Source organism: Triturus cristatus, chromosome 1_2, assembly GCF_964204655.1.
Source record: "Triturus cristatus chromosome 1_2, aTriCri1.1, whole genome shotgun sequence".
NCBI lineage: Eukaryota > Metazoa > Chordata > Amphibia > Caudata > Salamandridae > Triturus > Triturus cristatus.
In genome coordinates, this window is record NC_140580.1 from 1,132,155,957 (window position 1) to 1,132,176,209 (window position 20,253).

Sequence of the window (20,253 nt, forward strand, 5' to 3'; positions counted from 1 at the left end):
TAAGGGCCCCTGATCTAAGAGCATATTTTCTTTCCCTATCCTGGATTCGGAGTAGTTTTGTCTTCCATGCCTGGAAGCATGGAACAAGATCTGTTTTCCAGGACTGTAATATAAGGGATTTAGCTATTAGAGAAGCTATAAAAAGGGACTCATCATGTTGGGTATGGATATAAGAACAGCCTAGGAGGGGAATTAGATCATCAAATACAATATTAGTTTTGAGAACGATTGAAAGATATTTTTCTATTTCCTTCCATAAAACCTGGATTTTTGGACACTCCCAGACAACGTGTTTCCAAGTGCCTTTTTCATCGCAACGAAAACATTTGTCGGCTACTTGAGGGAAGATATTATGTAAAAAGGATGGGGTTCTATATATTAACCATTTGTTATAAAAGTTCATACGTTTAAAATTTGCTCCTCGAAAGATGGTTTTATTTATTTTGTCCTATGCCTGTTGATTAATTGTAATATCTTCCCTCTTTTTCCATCTTTCAGTAATCTTGCTGTAGAAGTCCTGGTCCTTACTTTCTTTTAATATTTTAATCCAAAAACTCATTTTCTTTTGTATATTATTATTAAGGATAGTGGAAATATTTTCTTTATTGGATAAATTTCCAATATCAAGTTCTGTGAGTTTTGGATTTATCCTAATAAAGGACCAGTTCAGCGTTGAGTGCGAGTAGATTAACTGGCTATGAATTTCATCCCAGGATTTCCACCTATTTCCCAGCATGAAGTCTTCAATTTTCTCAAAACCATTCTGCTTCCAAAGTGTTGCTATTTTTTTGTCCATACAGCAAGCATCTCCCAAGCTAAAATTTATTAAATTTGTCTTATTACTTAAAATAGGTAACTCATAGAATTTAAAAAACTGAGTTTTCACCTTGAAAATCCACTGAAGGGATTTATATCGTACTTTTTTTGGATCTTTCGTAATTCTGACCGGGTCATGGATTTTCAATTCTAACAACATCCTTTTCATAAAGAAATTATCTGTCTCATACGAATCTGAAAAAAACCTGTGGCTATAATGTGCAAAAGACGCAAAATAATATTCCTTAATATTTGGGAGGGACAGCCCTCCTTGTGTGGATGATAAATATAAAGTGCACAGTGCTAATCTGGGAGATTTTTTTGCCCATAGGAAAGAGGAGATCAAAGCTTCTATTTTTTTAAAGTAAGAGGCCTGGATTGCGCAGGGAATTGCGCTAAAAAGGAAATTAAAAAGGGGTAACACCGACATTCGAATTAGCGATGCCCGCCCCATAAGAGACAAGGGTAGTAGATTCCAAGGATCTAAGAGTGAGCTCACCTTTTTTAATAGAGGTAAAAAATTAAGTGAGAAGAGATCATCTGGGCTATCCGAAAAAAGTACTCCAAGATATCTCTTTGTATCCGTGTTGTATATCCGCCTAAATTCTGGAGCTAAAGTGTCTGTAGTGCAGTTCAGAAGAATAATTTCCGTTTTGCTTGCATTAATTTTATAACCCCCAAGCTTTTGAAAGTCAGAGAAGATTTTTAAAATCTTCAGTTGACTTGAGGGTTTAGAGTCTATGAAAAGGGCAATATCGTCCGCATATAATTTTATGTTTGTCATTCCTAATATTGGGGCAGTGTCAGCTTTGATGTTCCTGATAGCGATCGCTAGAGGTTCAATAAATAATGCAAATAAAATTGGCGACAAGGGGCATCCTTGTCGCGTGCCTCTAGTAACAGGACAGGACACACAGGACCCAATATTAGTATTATTGACGATAATTTGTGCCCTAGAATTCATATACAATTGTCGTAGAAGAGAAATAAAAACAATCGGGAAATTAAAACTACGTAATATTGCAAACAGGCAATCCCAAGACACTAGATCGAAGGCTTTCTCCGCATCTAAAAACCAAATTTGGGCATTCACCTTATTAGTTTTAAAATAATCTAGTGCCTCCAATAAAAATGTAGTGTTGGAATGGAGATGCCTGCCTGCAATAAAGCCACACTGATCATGTGCTTCCAGAGATCCTACTATTTTATTTAATCAATTTGCTAAAAGTTTTGTAAACATTTTGTAATCGGTGTTCAAGAGGCTAATCGGTCTGTATGAATTTAGATTTTCCTTGTCTTTTCCTTTTTTTAAAATACTGACCACCACCGCTGTATGAAAGGAGTCCGGTGGGGGACTTCCTTGGAGTAAGTTATTAATTAATTTCAAAAGTTCCTTACGTAATGTTCCCCGAAATTTTTAAAAAAATTCAATGGGAAGGCCATCCTCACCGTTGGCCTTGCCATTGGGGAAGGACTCTATTACTTCATCTAATTCAAATAGTGTAAAATCCTGTGTAAGGTAATTCCTGCCCTCAACATCTATTTTAGGTATTTCAAGTGACTGTAGAAATTCCGTGATTGAGTCAGATGTAGCCCCCTCGGTCGCTTGATATATCCCCTCATAGTGTTGTAAAAACAACTCACAGATGGAAATGGTGGTCTTAACTTGTGTTTTAGTGATAGGATCAATTAGCTGATCTATTCTATTTCGCACCCGCTTTTCTTTGGATTGCCAGGCCAGCAGCTTTCCTGTATATTCACTCTCCTCATAGATCTTTTGTGCTTGTGAATTACTATTTATCTCACCTAAATCATAATAAAAATCCTTCATCTTGCACTTCGCCTCGTGGAGTTTGTGTCCAGAGATACTAGATCTAGCCCTTAAATGCTCTTCGGTTGCCTGAGAGAGTTCAGTTTGGAGTTTGGTTTTCTCTTCCCTTCTAGCCTTGAGCTTGGGAATTTCTTTGGAAGTAATTATTCCATGTAGAGTGGCTTTAAATGCATCCCAGATTATATTTAATGGGGCTGTACCTCTATTCTGTAAGAAAAATTGCTCTATCTTTTCACTAATATCCGTGCACCATTGTTGGTCGAGAAGGTTAAGTTTATTAAAAAACCATCTACTTGTGGGTCTTGATTCATAATTCCCCAAATTGACCTCCATGCAAAGGCCTGCATGGTCTGAAAAGGCGTTAGGTAAAAAGGCGTAGTTGTATAATTCTAGATCATGAGATGATAAAAAAAAATCAAGCCTTGATGCAGAATTATATTTTGCTGAGTGACATGTATACTCACGCTTGGTGGGTTTAAGTTACGCCAATGATCAATAACATCTAGGTCGATTTTACAACTTTGGACAGCTAAGGCAATTTGGGGTTTATTCTGACGACGGTCTTTCTTGGAAGAATCCAGTCGGGGGTTTTGTAATAGATTAAAATCGCCCCCCCAAATTATTGGCCCAGAAAGACCGGCTAATGCCTGCTTAACCTGTAGAATAGCTTGAGGGTCGTACAAAATTGGTGCATAGATTGTGGCAAGGATAACATTAACATTGTTTAATTTACCGTATGCAACTGCCCATCTACCTCTGGGGTCTATGCATGTCCCTTCAAGATTAAAACCTACATGTCTCCCTATTAATATGGAAACTCCTCTCTGAGCCATCCCGGCAGGAGCGGATATGTTATAGCCTGCCCAGCTTTTGAAAAGTTTAGCTGACTCTGCCTGATCTTTATGATGGGTTTCTTGGAAGTAGATAACGTCTGGTATAAGGTTTTTCAACCAGCACTCAATAGCGTTCCTTTTACGAACGTTATTTAGGCCATTAACATTTAAAGAGATAAATTTCACCATGTTATTTGTTGTTCAAAATATAGGACGTAACCCTCGTCTAAAGTGCAAGTGTGCAAATGGGCAAATGTGCAAATGGACAAATGTGCAAATGGACATACAACAGCAGCAACATATGAAACAAAAAAATGATATATATATATAACAGTAAAAAACAATACATGCAGAATCTAAGTTTCAATGTGCAAATATGCAAATAAGCAGCAAGAGTGTAAGGTGATGTTATATGAAGAAACATACCATTCATTATACAAGACATTATAAAATCTTATCTTATCTAGAAAATAGACCGTATAGTCATATAATATCATAGAGAAAAAAAAAAAGGGTACCTTTGTCTGTGCAAATATGCATGTGAGCAGCAAAATAGTCCAAATAGCAGCACGGGCTTGAAAATTTCAAGCCCCCCCTAGTGCAACATAGCAGATGAGCAGCAAAATAGTGCAAAAAGCAGCGCGGGCTTGGAGGTTTTAAGCCCCCCCTAGTGGAAAATAGGCAGATATACTTGTAGGGTCTTGTCATCTTAAAACGACCCATATGGACAGAATTGACGAGTGCAAAATATTATTTGTGCGGAAAAAAAAAATCATTAAAATGTGAAGAAACATATTGCCTTTGAACTCTCTTTTTTCCCCCCTTGCGACACCCCCCTTCACCCCCCATCCACCCCCCCCCTCCCTCCCCCCTTGAGTGGACGGAGACCCCAGTGTCCCACTTCCGTCCTTCTCAGTTGTATCTTCTTTTTGGATGCCATCTCATTGCATCCTTGTGTGTGCTTCCTGTTTCCATCAAATGACCGCCCAGGCTAATATTAACTTCAGCGAGAATCAGCAACTGATTTAATTACCCCCCGAGGCTGTCGAGAAATGTTTGGGCTTCGTGTAGGACCGAGAATATAAAGAATTTTCCTTTAGCCAAGACTTTAAGTTTCGATTGCTGCACTATCATGGCTTGGGCTCCCTTGCTCTTAAAGGAGTCGATTAGCTTCACAAAGTCCCTGCGTCTGTGGGCAGATGCTGCCGACATATCACCAAAAATTCGAAAATTGTTCACCCCCTCCACATTAAAAATTCTTTTAGCAAATGCGGTATGTAAAATTTTTTCTTTTACCCTAAAGTCTGAAAAAGTAAGCAGAATTGTACGGGGGTATTTCAAGTTATTAGGTTTATGAGCCGGGACTCTGTGCGCCCTTGTGATAGTCAAATCACCTTGCAGCTCAGGGATAGCTTTTTTCAATAGAGAGTCTGACCACCTGACTACGTCCTTATCTTCAAGGCCCTCTGGTATGCCTACGAGTCGTAGATTAGATCTCCTATTGAAATTCTCCAGATCCTGAAGTTTTTCCTCTAAGTGGGATTTCTCTCTATTGGCCTCCGCAAGATTTTTCTGAATCGTAGTTAAAGAGTCCTCTAGTGAAGATATCCGAACTTCAGCTTCAGAGACCCTCAAAGGAATGTTGCCAAGGCACTCCTCCATCTTCGTAAGCCTGCTATGTAAGAGTGAAATTTCCTGAGCCTGAGAGGATTTAAAGTCTCTTAGTTCCTGGAGGATAGTAACTAGGATATCTTCCATCGTGCTTGCTTTTGCGGCACTCAGGAGGGGAAGCAAGCCGTTGTCTTGGAGTAACGGGGGGGCTTCTAGGTTTAGGGCTTGACTTGGAGCTATCGTGGTTTGCTTGCTGCTTGGGCCTGAGTTTGGGCTTGGGCTTGTAGCTGGTGGCAGTAGAGGATGGAGGGAAAGGGAAGTGTTGGAGGAGATCACAGTTGAGACCGTTGGTGAGGGTAATGCAACATCTTCTAGCCCAGTCGGTGTCTTCTGGATTGTGGGGCTGCTTACTTGACCTTCAGTGTTAAAGACTTCATGCTCTAAGGTGACACCTGCACTCCCCTGCTTTAACCCTCTGTACGTAGGAGTACTTGAAGACTGTCCCTGCTGAAGAAGGGGTTTTGAAAAGAGAGGGTATTGTTTCGGAGTAGAGCAACTCTCATGGCTAGCAGTATGGGACATACTAGCAGCCATGTCCGTTTTGTCGGTTTTTTCCATGTTTTTACCCCTCTTGATCATTCTTGACCCCTTGTCTTTCACATCATCCTCTTCATCCTCTTCTTTGTCGCCAACAGCAAGCAAGCTCAGTTCTGCAGATAGCTCAGATAGAGTCAAGGTCTCTACCTCTACCTCTTCGTCTTCACCGCCCTCCTCTTGATCATTTTCCTCATTATCATCATTCTCAGTCTGTTTCCTTAGCACACTATACTTATTTGTTCTATATAAGTCAGTGGACTCCAGCGTCTTCTGTTTTGGGACTTCTTTTTGATGATTTTTCCTTTTATTTTTTTTCTCTCCCTTTGTTGTTGATGGAGATCTGATCAGGGTCGAGAGCTTAACCTCCTTTCCCAGCTCTAGCTTGAGCTGTTTACCCCTCACTCTTGTCGCCATCTGGAATGTATCTTTTAACCACGCTTTTAAATGGCCTGAATATTTCTCTAAAGAGTTTTCACTTTTCAGGTCGCTACTGAGCGCGGAGCAAGGATCAAGGAATCATGGGGTCGTGGGATATAAGGAGGGAGAGTCAGCTTTGCCCCTTCACAGTTTTTCACAGTCTTTTCAAAGCAATCACCATCCGATTTATAGTACATGCACCGAAGAGGGACCGCAAGAGAGGCGCGGAATAGCAAGCGAGCTGGGTAAACCCCAGCGCGCCTTACCTCACAAGCAGAACCAGTAGACAAGCGTACGGCAGCCAACGCCCCCCCAGCTTCCAGTTGTTCACCGCTATAAGTGCAGCGGGGTTAATCACTCCGTATTCCAGCTGGCAGGGCAGGCACCGAAAAGGGACCTACAGCTTTGCTTTTACCCCTTCACCCCTTGCAGGCTCCAACAAGCTTTAGAGACAACGTCCAGCATCCAGCAACCAGTGCCCCAGGCCCCCCCGGCAGCTGACCTCCGCAGCAGCACTTCAATAATTCCCTTGCTCCGCTCCACTTGTTAAAGAAACAGAGGGCAGGGCAGGGGAGAGCAGACTTGTAAAGCACAGCGCTCGGAGGCCAACACAGAGACTCTCCGAAGGGTTCCCGCTTGGTTTCCGCTTAGCCCCGCAGATTCCCGGACCCAGCTCGGCAACCAGCGAGGGAGCAGCAGTTGCGGCGCTCCGTTCACGAGGGCGTGGTTACGGAGAAAACAGGAAGCACAACGGCATGGGTGGGTGGGACCACGTCAGCCGTTCATCGCGGAGGAAGGGTATAATATGAGTTCTTATATGCAACCGATATGGGTCTCCATACATTCACAAAGAGTCCAGAAATTCCTGTACCACAGTTTGACTACGTAGATCCGGTGATTTACTGTAGCACGTTAAGTAATACACAGGCAGGACACCACCGTCTATACACAAATGAGGCCTTTTGTGGGCTTTGAAAGGCTCTTTAGGGTCCTGGGAAAGAGAGTCCTCTCCCACTGTGCAGACTGGCTTGCAGAGGGTCGTGTGCATCTCTCTGTTCCAGGCACGCTGGTGTGTTAAGCTCGAAAATGTTCTGAACGTGCTCCAATAAATTTTGTTATTGCACTTTGCCCAAATTCTGTAACGATTCCTTGTTTTAATTTGCCTTTTTTCTTGGCTGCACCCACTTGAAAGCTGCAGTTACTTGCTTTAAAACTTCTAATTACTATCCAAAGAAGAAACAAACTTGGAGATGAGCCATATTTTTAATACCTTGCTTGTAAAGCATTAAACACATCAGTTGGCACACTGCACTCTAGGGCTATGCACGCAAATCCTCACCACGTGTCTCACTCCTACAGAGTCTGCGAGTCATTATTGTAAAGTCCAGTTTGGTATGACATTGTTATATCAGAAGCACTACTTCAAGGGACATTACTTCGCAGGGAGTTGCTCCCGTATGCTACTGCCCATCCCGAAGTGAGCGCACTCGACCACCTTAAGAAGATAGGTTGGATCTGCAAGGTGAAATCCTTGCTTACTGCAATAGGATTAGGAGGCTATTTGGATGTCAAGGACCCAGCATTGCTCCCCAGTAAAGATTGGGTAAAGAAACAGTACTGGGACTGGGTCGCACAGGCTTCACTTACCTATACTTCTTGGGGTTGCTTAACCATAGAGTTTATGGATTTTAAACTGTCCAGCTCATACGAACAATATCTAGAGATTATCACGACCCCCCAGAACAGGAAACTCTATGTGCAATTCAGGTTCAGTTCGCTCCCACTGAACTTCTTTACTGCTTACTGGCACCAGCCCTTCACTTCTTCTCAATTCTGCCCAGGTTGTGTCCTTGCTACAGAGACCATTGCCCATATATGTTTTGCCTGCCTAATGTACTTGCATCCGAGAGCAAATGGCTCAAACCAATCTGCAAAAAGCTGGGCACGGGCTGTCATAGTGAAGCTCTTCGTATTTTAAGATCAGACTATCGCCTGCTCAGTTGCAAAGTTTCTGGGAAACATGCGGGCAATCAGAAGGTCTTGGTTGGAAGTATGTGATTGCTGCATTTGTTATTGTGTCTCGTTTTTAGATGTTTATATATTATTTTTAATGTGTGTTGGTCCATGTTTTATTGATAGTTTTGACCTACTCCTGACCATAGCGCTACTTTATCACTAAGGCAACATAGCGGGCCATTCCACCTCCTTTCGAATGGGCAGGGATTTTATTGTCTTAGATTCTTAGGCTCATTTATATCTATTTTGTCTTCCTAATGAATTTTGTCCAAGGACCGAATGATACCTTTTACTACAATATTAATGTACTCTGTGTGACTCAACTCTATGTACGAACTGCTTTGCATTTGCACGTTTATGGTCGGAGGACAGAACTAGATTTATGATGATGAACATATATATATATTCCACAGCAGGATCCCAGGGTAACCACCATCCAAAGAAAAGCGCAACACCAGAAAAACAGGCTCCTAAGGCAAAGTTGAGAGTTAAATGATAATTTATTCAAGCATCAAGTGTCCAAATGACGCATTTCGGCTGCCAGACATGCGGCCTTGATCAAATAGCGCTGATATATCCAAAGCGTAACTCCCAAGTGCGATCAAACAGGAACACGGACACACTATATAGCTGGTGCCAGATTCTTTTATTGCAGTGATTTTCAACGGTCCTGTCTCTATATATAATATATATATATTATTTAAAACATGTGTGGATACACATTACAACAAATGGATGGCCCTACTCTAACATTTACCAATTGACCAATGATTATGAAAACAGTGCAGTTTCTCTCTTAGATATGAACATACAACTCCTCTTCCGTATTCAGCCCCTCAGGTGTTTTTCTGTTGAATCTCAATATATATTTGTATTCAAGTTGTCTCAGGTACTTCTCTCCTTTACCCCCTCTCAGTCTGGCTTGTACTTGATCTAATACAAAATAACTCAACTCTTCTATAGTACTGGAGTGTACTGCCTGAAAGTTTCTGGCCACTGGATAAGTTTGATCCCTGTTTTTGATCGCTCTGTTATGATGTAAAATACATTGGTGTGCTCTCAAGATCGTGCAACCAATATAGATGTTTCAGGCAAGTACATTTCAATGCATACACAATAAACTCACTCTTACAATTGAGTGGCTTTCTTATATTCCACATCTTATGTGAGAAGGGCAGCATTACATCTGTGGTATTGGCCCCATATTTCCAAGCCTTGCATTCATGGCATTTCTTAAAACTTCCATTTCCACCTAACCATGTCCTCTGCTGTTGTACTTCTGGGCTGCTGACTACCAGATCGTCTCTCATAGGCCTTGCCCTTCAAAAAGCTATGCGGGTTCTGATATGTATTTTTGAACCTTTGACCATGTCATAGCATGAGAAATGCCAAAGCCTTTGGAAAATACCTCAAATCTTCTGATGTTGCGCACTGCATCCAGTGATGAAACAAACCTCATTTGGCTGCTGTCTTCTCATGCTATTAGTATCTGCAAAAAGCAGCTGTTCCCTGGACTTACTGTTGGCTTTCTGTAGATCCCCTTCTAAGTCTTGCTGACTGTATCCTTGAGTGGCAAATCTATCTTTCAATTGTTTTTGTGCAAACTTAAGTTGATCTATATCACTACAATTCCTATGCATACATAGATTTTCTGCATATGGGATACTGTATTTTAGCCTGCTGGGATGCAAACTACATGCCTGCAACACCATGCTGCCAGCTGTGTTCTTTCAAAATGTCTTGGTGTGCAAACCCTCCACCATGACATACACTTTCAGATCCAGAAATTCACTTCATTCATACTGTGTAGATTAAGTTGATTCACATAAAGCTGTTTGACAAAATCCTCTGCAGATTCTATATAACCACGCCAGATCATGAAAAGGTCATCTATAAAGCGTGACCATAGAATTACATTGTCTCTCATGTTCAGGGCAAAGATTTCCACCAGCACCTGCTCCTCCCACCAGCCCATATGCAAATTAGCATAACTGGGGGCTAAGGAGGTGCCTATGGCTGTCCCTCTTAGCTGCCGATACATATCTGGACCGAAACAAAATATGTTGTTGTGGAGACTCCAATGTATCATGTCTACAGGCATCCTAGGGTGTTTAAGCAGTGACAGTGGCCTTGAACTTAAAAAATATTCCACTGCTTTAATCCCATCAGTGTGGGAGACGCTAGTATATAATGAAGAGACATCTAAGGTAAATAAGATGTAGTCCTCTTCCCAATTGATGTCATAAAATTTCTTCCGAAAGTCCCCAGGGTCCTGAATATACAAGGAAAGGTTTTCCACTGAATCTTGCTGAAAATAGTCTATGTATTTAGAGATATTTTCAAAAAGGCTCCCAATAGCTGAAATTATAGGAGAATGGTTTACTGATTTTTTATGTATTTTGGGTATTAGGTGGAAAATGGGTACCATATGTGAATCCGATCTTAAATATAGACATTTTGCCTGAGTTAAAAGCCCTGAAGATTTCCATTGAGATAGTTCTACTGATACTTTGTATTGAGAACTGAGACCTCTTTCCTATGTATCTTTTGATAGTACAATGTTTCTGACAATTGTAGCATGGCTTCTACTTGATACATTGTAGGCGGCCATAGCACAATGTATACATATATATATTCACTTAAAAAAAAACAAAGGTTAGAGGGACGTTATAGTTAGTCATCTGATTTTTCCCACTGGGAACTGAATCCCGATAAACAAAATGGTGGCTGCAACTTTTTTCTCAGGTTGCGGCCAGCCAATCACAGCGTAGTTGTTGGCGCGTAGAGCCACGAATCTGCAGAGGATCCACGTCCATCGATACACAAATTTATCTAAAACTACTGAACGGATTTACGCAAAATCACAAAAAGCACGCTTTCTAGACGAAGAGGCAAATTTGGTGCAATTCCGTCTAGCAGTTCAGGCTGTAGTCATGTTCAAAATCCCTGTAGGAATTAACATGGGGAAATGCATTTTGGGACCCTCCCTTTCCATCACAAAAAAGCCAATTTCTATGGAAACACACTCCTAACTATAACTACCAAGTGGCCACTGCTATATAATTAAATGTTTTTTATTGACATTTTCAATTGAATACATGGAGGATCCACAAAGCTGCTGCAAAACTAAAACAACAAAAAAACTCAGCGCAAGTACAAATAAACCTCTCATGGGGTGGGCAAGGCTCGGGAGGGGGGGAGGCCAGCACGAAACATTATATATTGGAGTGGGGCGCATGCCCCCACCCCCAGAGCCTCTGTGAGACCCCGGGCTGACATGAATAGCAAGGGGAGGGGGGCGCCCATCCCTGCTCCCCGAGCCTCAAAAGGCCTCATGGACCCCATCCCCATGTCAAATTCATTTAAAAAGGGGATGGGGTGTGAGTCGCCCCTTCCTGATCCTGAATAGGTCTCAGGGACCACATCCCTGGGCCAATTTTAAATTAAAGAGGAGGGCGCCATATGGCCCCCTCTCCTCAAGCCTGTAAAGTTCCAGCAGACCCCAGCACCCCAGGGCCGCTCACTTATAGTGTCCTAGGTAGTCCACACGTGGTACACTGTAGTTTCCCTTTTCCTCAAGAGCGCGGGCAAGGAAATATGTCTGCTTCTACCTGGCTGGAGTATTTTTAAAATGCTTCCACTGGGTAGGAGCAGACTTTTGTTTCCATGCCTGCTCACTTGCGGGCAGGTAAACGCACATAAAAAAACAAATGTGTATTTCTCTGCCCACAAGAACAAAGTTCACGGTACAGGGCCAAAGCTGTGCATTGGAGGTCCTTGATACACCTCAAGCAGCCTGTCTGTGTGTATGGTAATTTATGGTTTACATGATTCTGCACTATTTAGGGCCTGATTACGATCTTGGCATATGGGATACTCCGTCACAAACGTGACAGATATCCAGTCTGCCGTATAATTGTAACATGGCGGACCGGATATCCGACACGTGTGAGATTGAGTATTCCAGCCGCCAAGATTGCAAGCAGGCCCTTAGTACTTAATTTCATATCTGAAATTCTGTATTATGCTAAACAGGGTATGGCGGGAGTGCAAGTTTTAGTTAGCTCAGTAAACTAACTGGTAAATTTCGGGGTATTTTTGCATTTATAATGTGACGTTATGACTGAAATTTTCATGTAACTATAATGTCACTTTAACCTATGTTTTTTTCGGTGAATTTCTAGTGTTATTTTTAATGTAAAGTTAGATATTATTACAGTTCCTAATTAGAACTTCACATTAAAACTTTGTTTTTCTCAGTGACTTTCGGTTGTATTTTTTTTTTAACAGGAAAGATCTTATTACCATATCTTACATTTGCGGGTGTCCAAATCCCACTGTGCATGGTTGGGCAGCCAATCCCCAGTACCTTCCTCGCAAAGCCTTGGGCCCTAAAATATATATATATATCTAGTTTTGGGAGAAGGAACTTTTCCATGTGTGCTGGTAGATGTTGAGGCTGAATACCGCAGACATCATCCCATGAAAAAAGAAAGAAAATTGGGTGCTTTTAATAGTTGTGATATTTACAAGAGTAGAAGAATACTCATCTATCTACACAAGGTGCACCTCTTTGGATTTCGATGGGCCCATGGTTATCAAACATTCCCAGGATTGATAGGTTTTCCCAAGTTCCAGACAACCCCATGCCCACATTTTTGGACTATCCCTCACAGAAAATGAAATGAAAGTGGGATATCGGAGTAAAACTCCCATTCTGTCTCCCCATGGGGTGCAGAAAGTGTATCTATTACTCAGGCATGGGGGTGTAGCCCCATTCCTGGACAAGCCAGCTCCGCCCCACATTGACACGTAAAAGAAATTCCTGGTGTCTAGTGAACTTTTGAACCTCACGAGGCAGGTAGATTGGGAGTTGTATCCCTCAATTTGCCCACCCCCAGGGAGACAAAGACTATCAAGCCAGGTCAGGGCCCTACCCAATTCAATTTTTAGATATTAGCCCTCCGTGTATATTGAGCTTTCTGTTCCTCTGACATATGCAGGCGGAAATGGTAAACCCATCAATCTACTGCCCTTGATGACAGAAAGACTGATGCTCAGAGCGGGGTGTGATGCCAAGACAGGCTGATCCCAAACCCCTCTCTTGTGTCTAGTTGGTTTCCTCCCCCCATGGTAGGCACAGTAGGATGAAGTCCTGAATCACCCCCCAGGGGCAAAAGACAGACAGTGTCCTTGGTCGTTAGGATAACTATGCCATGAGCTGGGGGGTGCAGTCTACTATGCCTAGCAAATTACCTGGTAGTCTAGTAAGTCAGTCCCTGCTTGGTGATCACCGCTCCTGTGTTTATCCCCCTAAAAGAGATGAAAACATACTTTCCGAAATTGGAGCATTTTCAAAGGTCCCCTTCAGTGTTCAGGTAGACTGAGCTGTGCACCCAGTCAAACTTAAAGCAGCCAGATCTTTCACTTCAGGTTCCTTGAGCTTCAGTTTCCATTACATCCATGCACAAGGGAGCTCTTTTTTTGCAGCTTGAGTTGAGGGGTGGGGTCAAAAGAATATCTCACCAATGCCAGCACCAGAGGGTTTACCAGCCTTGGTTGTTTGGCCCCGACTTCCTTCAAGTGTCCAAAGCACGTATTGGACGCCAAGGAGCCTCCACAGTATCACAATTGAAAATAGCTTCAGTTAAACTTCACAACCTTTAATTGTTTGTTTCTTTGGCCATTTTGTTTTTGTATTTAAAGTAATGTCTTGGTCTTTAGGTCGCTGTGACAAATACCTGAATTAGGAACCAATACAAAGATAGTTTTATACTGTCTTGAAGATATGAAAATAGCACATAACCACATCAAGAATTTTTATACACTTTAAATCATCCTTTATTGAGAAAATAATAGAGCTGAGCCTATGAAAAAAATCCTCAATATGTATAAAGTGCAACATGCACACAGCAAAATAATACAAAATGGGAACATGCCTAATAAAACAGACTTTAATACAGCGATCATACCTCAGACAATATCAGGGTATAAATCTTGTTTGTAGAATGGTGTCAATGTCTAAATCCCTTCATAAAGTGAACGAATGATACTATTGTTTTGGGACATATTCCAGTTTTCATCAATGTCATAATCCCATGGAGATAATGAGACTCAGGTTTTTCTTTTTAACAACCAGAGTCAAGAATATCAAAAGCCATTTAGTTGATTTCATTTAATGTGGCAGTATGTCCTTCAGCTCTTTTATAATATATATGTGCTGTGAAACTCTAAACTGCATGGGCACACAGCTAGGTATTTTTGGAATAGTTCTTTGAAAATATGGAACACTTCAACAAGCACATTTTCACATGTCAGTGGTTAGCCAAATTCATTGGGTAGCAGTAGGCATAAATCTCGGTAGCTAATTAATTATCTTAGGAAATCTGTTTTTCAAATTCAAATTACGATTATTCATAACTGAATCAGATACAGATAGATCTATGTTGTGTTTCCTATTATATGTACACGTTTTCATAAGATCATATTTTGAAGGTAAAAAGATTCGCTCAGACTAGCACTACCATTGAAGTCGATTCATGAAAATGTGTTTTGAAATATAATATTAACATTATAATAAAGATTACAATGATGTACATATACCTTTTACTAATTTTTTTAAAACTGCATTTAAGATATCCTTTCCAGCATTAATGATCATTTGGAGGGCATTCCTTCATTTTTGATGCAAAGTGTCTTTTACACACAAGTGGGTAAATCTTTGAACAAATTCAAACTGGGTTCCTGCTTGCTAAGGAGATGTTATTGCTGGAAGCACTTAAGAACCTCGAGATAAACATACTTGCATCCCTTTTCAAATATGCCTAGATAATCAGTTATCCTTTAGTTTAGTGTTTTAAGGACCGGCAGGAAATCTACAGTACATAAGTTACAACGATGTAATAAGTGTTATTACCAATTTGTATTATTACACAGATGATCTGATAGCATACACAGGCAAATCTGTACATATAACACATGCTACATTAGACATTATCAGTTTAATGCATATTATACACTTGTAATGTCAGCATGAGGTAATAAAGTATGTATATGGAAACATACTGATAAACATAAAAAATAAAAAAAACTCATCTACCTAGGTGGGGCTGCCCACAGTTATTTGCATGTGTTCCTCTGCAGATTTTCATTTCATCCTTTTTTTGCAACATTTCACAGTACATCAAAGCATAACATTAGCATTTATGGATAGAAGAAGAATTTCATTCTCGAACATTGCTCATTTTGATGTTTTATCACATAATAAACCAAACTTGGATACTGTGAATTAAATTTGCTTCTAAGGGATGGATTAAAGAGCTAGAACTTTTAAAAGCAGCATGTCAAATAAAGTAGTTCTAAATAAAACAATATTATTATTCTCATCCTGTTTTCTTTCAATTGTTCTATTGAAATATAATACACTCCACAGTAGACCCTTGACAGGAATATTTGTAATAAACAGAGATGTTTTGAAAAAAACGTTTAGCATACTTGTAACCTTACTAATGTAACAACAATAATAAAATCTTAAATTATGAACTGCTGACACAAATAACTATCAACTTAGAGATAAACTGAGATGTAAGACAGAAGTTTGTGTAATTAAGATCATGCTGCTGCTCGGTCTCTCAACATTTGGTTAGTTTAGTCCCAATTAGGGTTAGACATGTTTTATTATAAGCACGTAATGTTCACTTTCGAGTACTGTAAAATGTCCAATGTTAATTATTTTTTGTTTAGATAGGTTAATTTTTTTAACTGGCACACCTCATGTATTTTCTTAGTAAATTAAATACTTTAAACATTGGTACCCATCATTTGCCTGCAAAAGAGGGTATCCTTTTTCATTCTTTTATCAATAGTAATTTTTATGAATGACACCTCAGCAGGTAATGACGAACCTGTGCAAAAAAACAATTAAAGATTTATGAATTGTAAGCTCTGATTTCTTAACATTTTCGCTGTGTTTCCACTAAAGATTTCCTTTGTCCAGTGGAAAGCAGGGAAAATGAGGCCAGTAACAGTATTTAAAAAATAAAGAACAAGGGGGTTAGGCATTTAAATTGCCTTTGCCCTGTCTCTGGTAATTCCCAATCCTTGAGCTGTCACTGGAATTGCTTTAGTAATCCTGTCCCGGCCTTACCCCAGAATATGTGCGCACATCCAGGCAGGAATGGCAACTCTGTATGTGCTACACTCATCACTGGGAAACCTCTTACAGTGTCTGAGATGACGTAGATACATTTATGTATGTGAGATGTGCATGCAGAGTGATGATAACTATTTACATATTTCTTACGACTTCTATTTAGTTGGTTTCATCACTTATACATTTCACACTCAACTTTTCACCTAGAGAAAGTGTTTTTTCTATACGTTATAGGTACTGTTTTTATTATATGATTCTTTCCAATTCTTATAGTGTTCACTAATACCTCCACCCATAGTGAATTTGTGATTTCTGGTGGGAAGCTGCAGCACTACATGCCTTTTTGAGAGAAAGCTGTTCTAAAATACTTTGTCAGAAAGCATAGTCCATATCTCAGCTAAAGACATAGAGTGCCAAACCATACAGTATACCTCTAGATGATATACAAAAACACACAATTTTATCATATTAAAAGCAGTTATTTTCAATTTCAATAACTTTTCCCAAGGGATCGGGTGACCTTTCATTGATGAACACGCTGAGTTGTGTTGATCACCTTTCCATAAATTAGCTCTGCACCTAATCCAAAAACTGTGTACAAAAATAGAGGAGGATATGCTTTTCTTCTTTGAAACCACTAACTGCTATTCGCCAATTGTATTACAGCATTACAATGCAGATACAGTACTTCAGAAAATTCAGTAAAAAAATAGGGGCTGGTTTGTGGAGTAATTCTGCTAAGTGTCTGAACTTAGGCACACTAATTAGAGGTATTTCAGTAGATACGAAAATGGATTTGGTATGCTATCTCATTATCCAGGCATTTTATACTGCCCAAATCATGTTTTGTGGAGCATTATCAAAATCTACTTGCCTTCTAAATCCAGGTGCATTCTGATGTTCTGTCACTTTTCATTGAGTAGGCACATCATCTAATTTTAAGTATTGTGTTCTACTTTAGTAATTTAAAGACACAATTAACATATATCATACTAACTGCTATTTCTACGTGTCATCATTGGATTTTACTTCCTGTGTCAATGGTCTACTTCACCTAGCACTGTATTCAATTTGAAGCAATCAAGAGTATAAAAAGTAAACTAAATGTAATATGTGTGTATCTTTGTCTTTGTAGTGCTCCTTGTAGCATGGTTTAGACAAACTTCATCAATACAGTTTAATTGATGACATACAAAAATACTGTAATCACGTTTTTAGTACAAAAATAGCATATTCCTGACTTATTATGGCAAGGTATGTATTTTGTTTCTTTGCAGGAATGGTTTGTAGAATATACAGAACAAGTCTTCAGTTATTAACAATTATTGTACAACATATTACATTCTTTGCTGTTGTAGAAACGTGGTTCTATGGTAGTCTTCACACTGCTGGAAGAAGGTGTTTTCTGGACTTTATCTTGGAAGGCAGAGTGAATGTTCAGTGGAAAGTGTTTGGGTTTGGTCGTATCATCATCACCACTTTCTTTAATGAGTAGGAACCCCCACGGAACTCAGCCCAGTACACTCCATCCTGATATCTGCTGCGGTAGTGTCCTCCACGGTACCAGACACCATTAAGGTTTGAGTGAGCGCAAGCGTTGTACCACCATCCACCTTTCTGGTAGTGAGCGCAGTTTCCTATTGGTAAATAAAGAGTATTTGGTCACTTGGTTATGACAACATGTCCTATCCTATCCTGAATACAGAGAGAAAGTTAACAAGTACGTTGTAAGTACTTAAACATATATATTTTAGATGTAGTATGTTTTAGATGTCCTATGCCATGCTTCCCCGGCTTCTCCTATTCTCCCAAGGGATTTGGCACCTGGCCATTGCAAGATGAGGTAATAGGCATATTAAAAGGAGGCCTTAAAAATCAATTGTGCCTTTGTGACTCAGAACTGTCATTTGGGTCCTAAATTAGAAAGAGTTCGTAGTAGGCTCGTGCAACTTGAAGTGCATCCTGACATCGCCACACGTCATTAAATGGTGGCTGCCTACACCGCCCAATTGTTATGTCTTTATATAACAAGGCATATGTTTAGAGAATATGTAGTAGCCCTAAGGTATATTAATATTAATTAATATTAATATAAATGCAAGTATTTTAATCTATATTTCTAAAACCCAAAAGGCTTATTTAAAAAATACAACTAGAATGATTCTTCATATTACTTCTTACCCCCAGTAAACAACATTTTATCTCATGTCTTTCAGATTTCTTACTTAATTAGCAACAAACAAAATAATGCATTGACTGAAAGAAGCAAACAAACAGATAAATATCTTACAGCAAGAGTAATTCAACAAAGTAAAAGAAGGAAGAAACGTTTAATTCTAAACTTCACTTACATTGTGTTTTCTTTGAAGCATGCCATTCCTCTAGATTTTTTATTGATAACGTCTAGACATGCTCAATCCTTACAGTTTCATATGGTAACAATTTTACTAAGTACCTAATATTTTCCCTAATTCGTTAACATATTGCCTTTTATCCATAATATTTCAAGGAACATTACAGATATACTTCCATATATGCTTGCACTCATACAAATTGGAATTGGGAAAAGGGCAAAACCACAGAGGGAAGGCCCAGGCAACAACCCTGAGATGACCTTCTTTTGGTGCCCCTAATATTTTTATTACTGTCCTAGCTTTTATCTCTGACACTGTATGTAGTCAAATATTTTGCTTATGTTTGGTTTTGTTCTGGGATCTTGACGCATTCACAGTTAATACACGTTTTTAACTCTCTGTCTTCTTGTTTGTTTCTAAACTAAAATTCAATGTTTTAAAATATTTTAGCTGAAACAAACTAGCTGGCAATGAATTTCTGTAAGAGGCATAATTTTAAATCTGCTAAATTGTGAAGAAGGCACACATTGATGGAGTAATTAATTGCATCACTGTAGAGCTACTGATCAGATCAAAAATTACTCCCTTGTGTCCCAGATCTTTTGTTCAGAACTATTACTGCTTTTCTGCTCTATATCACCTATAGTCAGGGCCACTGAAATTATGCAACAGGGAGGGACCACATTATGCGGCATAGTTGACTAAATTATGCAACAACAAAGGGCAAATTATGTGGTGTAATGTGGCAAATTTGGTGACATTATTGCCCCTTTATTTTACTGTATTTTGTGTGGGCAAAAGTACCGCAGTAGCAGCAGTAGCAGTTTAACACTCAAATACAGCGATTGGCAATTGAAAGGTGGCTTGTCACCTTTTGTGAAGGGCATTCCACTGCCTGGCAACACACTTCTCCACATTTCTAGTAACTTTTGATCCATTTAGGCGAAAAATATACTTTTTTGTAAAATCTGCAAATTATTCAGCAGATGATGGTTAATGTGGAAAATGAGCCAAATCCATAATTATGAGGGAAATGCCACAACAACAGAATTAAATAATTCTAGTGAGTTTGTCTTTAGTTTATTTATTTGATTTAGAGGGACCCCTCTGTAGGCCGAAACCGAATTGATATTTATATCTACATACAGTAAGCATTGTTTAAAGAATTCCATGTGCTTGGTTGTTTTATTCTAAACATATTCAAAGTCTCCTTTTTCTTGGAATATTATTTTAATTGATAATTGTGTTCTACAACTGTGTATAACAACATGGGACAAACTGTGTAGTAAAGTTTGTCTGGAAAGTGCATTGGTTTTCTTTCTTATTGATGGTGTCTGACAGGGAATTCAAGCGCACATGATCAGGGATATGCCAATAACTACAGATTCATTTAAAAAAGCTATCAATAAAATGACAAAACATCTATCTCTTTATATTGATAAAGATTCTCTTGCAAAAGGAACACATGCATGGTCATTGATGAATGTGTATACAAAAGTGAGAGTCCAATCATATTTGGAAACTCTGTGGTCTTTGAAGCAAAACATTTGTTTTATATAAGCTCATTTTGGTGTCTTCCCAGGCTTATGTCACGTAATGCCTTGGCTTCGATCAACGGAATTGATG

The 20,253-nt window shown here is 39.6% G+C and overlaps 2 protein-coding genes across 4 annotated transcripts in view; one reads left to right on the plus strand and one right to left on the minus strand.

Moving 5' to 3' along the window:
• RALGPS1 (Ral GEF with PH domain and SH3 binding motif 1) overlaps nucleotides 1-20,253 on the plus strand; it is a 1,694,135-nt gene that overhangs the window by 797,643 nt on the left and 876,239 nt on the right. The window lies entirely within an intron of this gene.
• Nucleotides 13,939-20,253, minus strand: part of ANGPTL2 (angiopoietin like 2) — a 103,346-nt gene continuing 97,031 nt past the window's right edge. For both annotated transcript variants that reach the window (XM_085613825.1, XM_085613824.1), the window contains exon 5: nucleotides 13,939-17,910. In XM_085613825.1, coding sequence (XP_085469951.1) covers nucleotides 17,711-17,910 — 200 coding nt within the window. In that variant the 3' untranslated portion in view covers nucleotides 13,939-17,710. The remainder of the gene's footprint in view (nucleotides 17,911-20,253) is intronic.